The sequence below is a fragment of the Cnephaeus nilssonii genome (assembly GCF_951640355.1).
Source record: "Cnephaeus nilssonii genome assembly, chromosome: 5".
NCBI classification, from domain to species: Eukaryota; Metazoa; Chordata; class Mammalia; order Chiroptera; family Vespertilionidae; genus Cnephaeus; species Cnephaeus nilssonii.
This window is the reverse complement of record NC_137076.1, coordinates 36,464,291-36,468,111: the sequence shown is the minus strand read 5'-3', so window position 1 is coordinate 36,468,111 and position 3,821 is coordinate 36,464,291. Positions and strand designations below refer to the sequence as shown.

At 40.6% G+C, this 3,821-nt stretch overlaps 1 protein-coding gene across 1 annotated transcript; it reads left to right on the top strand.

Moving 5' to 3' along the window:
* Positions 1-527: 527 nt before the first annotated feature.
* LOC307100731 (disintegrin and metalloproteinase domain-containing protein 20-like) lies at positions 528-2,737 on the top strand (the record flags this gene model as incomplete). Its single annotated transcript, XM_079773285.1, is given in 2 exon segments — positions 528-567; positions 570-2,737. Coding segments are annotated over 2 exon segments (2,208 nt in total).
* Positions 2,738-3,821: the final 1,084 nt, after the last annotated feature.

Below are 3,821 nucleotides of genomic sequence, written 5' to 3'. Positions count from 1 at the left end.
TCATTCATCTATGTTCAAAAGGTGTTAGTTTATGCCCAATCATTATTTTTTTGTACACCCAAAATCTCACACTACCTTACTATTTCTTTCTATTTAATATGCTTATATAGAGTTTTAGAGATAGAAGAAGAAAGAGGGAGAGTGATATAGATACCTCTATGACGGAGAAACATGGATAGGTTATCTACTGCAGGCCCGGTACTGAGGATAGACCCCAAATCCCAGGCATGTTGCCTGACCAGAAATTGAACCAGTGACCACAGTCAACCACTCAGCAACATGGGCTGGGCTCCCTTAAAATTTATTAAGGGAAAATGCATGCAGTATTCTGAGTCATGTCTTAAGACAAACACTAATCCAATTTAATACTTGTCTTATTATTCCCGCTCTACCTTGGCCTGCTCATAACCTCCAACATTGTCTCTACTCTTCTTTTTATTTTCTCTTTCAGTGTGTTCCTCTAATATGAGGCTGCCAGAGAACAGATTCAAAGTCTATGATGAACACCGATCTCGGAGGGAACAGTGATGCTTCCTGACCATCCTATTTTGCTCTCACCAGTGTCTGTGTAGGTGGCTCCATAATGGCTGTGAGTGAGGCCCTGGTGTGTGTGAGGAATGCTCTCCTGCCACTCTGGCTGTGGGTGATTCTGTTCTCATATGGATGGTGCCCAGTTGTGCACTCCCAACGACTTGATCACCCAGAAGTTGTGATTCCAATGAAGTTAATAGGCACTGGATTTGGCATGAAGAATAAAGATTGGCTCTCTTACAGAATGCATTTTGGAGGTCAGAAACAGGTCATACACATAAAGGTCAACAGACTTTTTTTATCCAGACATTTCCGAGTGTTTACCTACTCAGACCAGGGCACTCTCCTTGAGGACCAGCCTTTTATCCAGAATGACTGCTACTATCAGGGTTATGTGGAGGGAGACCCACAGTCCCTGGTTGCCCTCAGTACCTGTTTGGGCGGTTTTCAAGGAATATTACAGACAAATGACATTGTTTATGAAATAGAGCCAAAGATACTTTCTACCACATTTGAACATCTCTTATATCAGATAAAGACTGAAGAGACACAATTGCCAGCCATGAAATGTGGATTAACAGATGAAGAAATAGCAAGACAATTGAAATTTCAGGAGAGTGCTAACTTCACTTTGATGCAGAGTGGGTATGAAGGCTGGTGGACCCACAGGCGGCTTCTTGAACTGGCAGTGGTGGTGGACCACAATCGCTATCTTCATCACCAAAGTAACACCACAGCTGTGCAGTATGAAGTATTACATGTGGTCAATGCAGTACATAAGTTTTTGAGTTCACTAGATGTTGATGTGGTTTTAATGGGAATTGAGGTCTGGACTGAAAAAAACCCCATTTCAATAGATACCATAGAAGATCTCCTGGATGCATTTTGCATATGGAAGAAAGCTAGCTTTAATGAGCGCTTTCCCCATGATGTTGCCCATGTTTTTGTAAAGCATACGTATGGTGTTACTGTTGGCTTAGCCTTTGTTGGAGGAGTATGTAACTATGATTTTAACTGTGGAGTTAATAGTTTCATGAATGATAATGTGTATACTTTTGCATATACTGTATCACATGAGATTGGTCATAATTTGGGTATGGAACATGATGATGAAAAAACTTGTACATGTGGACATAATCAATGCATAATGTTTCCAGCAAGATCAAATGCAACTACATTCAGCAACTGCAGTTATGCTAGCTTCATGAACACCATTGCAAGTCAAAATTGTTTGTACCTTTCATCAGATACAGAGAACATCTTCACACTTGCACAGTGTGGGAACGGTGTGGTTGAAGAAGGAGAAGAGTGTGACTGTGGCGCTTTACATTTGTGTATGAAAGATCCGTGCTGTGAGTCCAACTGCACTCTCAGCGCTGGGGCTGCTTGTGCTCTGGGGGGTTGTTGCAAAGACTGCCAGATCCTGCCAACAGGCGAAGTTTGTAGACCAGAGGAAAATGACTGTGATCTCCCAGAGTGGTGCAATGGGACATCCTACCATTGTCCAGAGGATGTGTATGTGCAGAATGGGATGTCATGCAAGGGCGGAGGCTACTGCTATGAAAAGAGATGTAATAACCGTGAAGAGCAGTGTAGGAACATTTTTGGCAAAGAGGCCAAGAGTGCAAATCAGAGTTGCTACACAGAAATGAACACCCGAGGTGACCGTTTTGGGAACTGTGGTTTAATGAACGCTACATACGTGCAATGTGACATCTTAGATACCTTGTGCGGAAGGATTCAGTGTGATAACGTGACACAAATTCCTCTTCTAAGTCATCATTCTACAGTGCATTGGACTCACTTCAATGGCATCACCTGCTGGGGTACCGACTACCACTTTGGGATGACCATACCTGACATTGGTGATGTGAAAGATGGGACAGAGTGCGGGGGAGAACATGTCTGCATCCAAAGGAAGTGTGTCCAAAAGTCACATCTCATAAGTGGTTGTGCACCTAATACCTGCAACCAGAAAGGAGTCTGCAACAACAGACAGCACTGCCATTGCAACCCAGAGTGGGACCCTCCCTTCTGCCTGAAAGAAGGCAGTGGAGGTAGTATTGATAGTGGGCCACCCCCTCGGGAAAGAAGGAAGAAAATGGGGCAAAGAACCAATTACCTGCTTCTACTTTGGTTGATTCCTTTTATTATGTTGTTATGCTTCTTAATTTTTTGTTTTCTGACTCGCAAAAAGAACAGATGAGAGAGAAGAGCCGAATGTGTCACCTACAGATGAGTAAGAAGAACAAAATGTCAAGACTTTACTAAAGAAAAAGAGCAAGATATTCCAATTTCATCTAAGGAAGAACAGCGAAATGTTCTATTGCAGTTTAGAAAGAAAAGCGACAATTTATAATTTGAAAAATGAAGTCCGGTCTTTTCCAATTTCCATGTACAGAATTTTAGTCTCCTGGGTTCAGAAATGGTACAGAATGTGTCACAGAATATTGGCATAATGCCTGAAAAAATTTTATTATTTGGGATCATAAAACATTGTCCTTTAAACAATTAGCAAAATATCCTAAGTCCCACTACCTATTTTCATCCTTTTAAATAGGTAGTGTTTAATTGTTTATGAAATTATTCTCTATGTGTTTCCTGAGAAAAGGTACAGCTATGGATAATGTCTGTCTGTTTCAATTATAATCATCCTTCCCATTTGTACTCTGCTTTGAAAAGAACTTGCAACTTTTTCTGACCGGCTTATTTCACTTACATTATACTATCCAGGCCCTTCCATGCTGTCTCAAAGGGTAAAAGATCCTTCTACATTAAACTGCATAGTATTCCATTGTGTAAATGTACCTCAGTTTTTTATCCACTCATCTACTGATGGGCACTTGTGCTGATTCCAGACGTTAGCTCTTGTAAGTTGTTTTGCTATGAATATGAGGGTACATATATTTCTTCTGATAGACGTTCCAGAATTCTTAGGATATATTCCTACAATTTGGATCCTTTGGTCAAATGGTAGCTCTATTTTAAAAAAATTTTAAGGGAATCCCATGTTTGTTTTCCATAGGGATGGAACCTGTCTGCATTCACATCGGCAGTGTACTAGGGTTCCCTTTTCGCTTTTGTTAGGTCATTCAATTTTGTAATTTGCCTTTCCCTAATAATTGCAATGCTTGCCATTTTATTCCATCTGTTATATTTATCTGGCCCTCATACCTTTTAAAATATTATGAATCTGGAAGCCTCTACATGCTTTGAGTACAGCCTGAACAATTTGAATATTTTCTGGATCTCCAGATAAACCTCCAAAAATAACAGAAAATAACAAAACA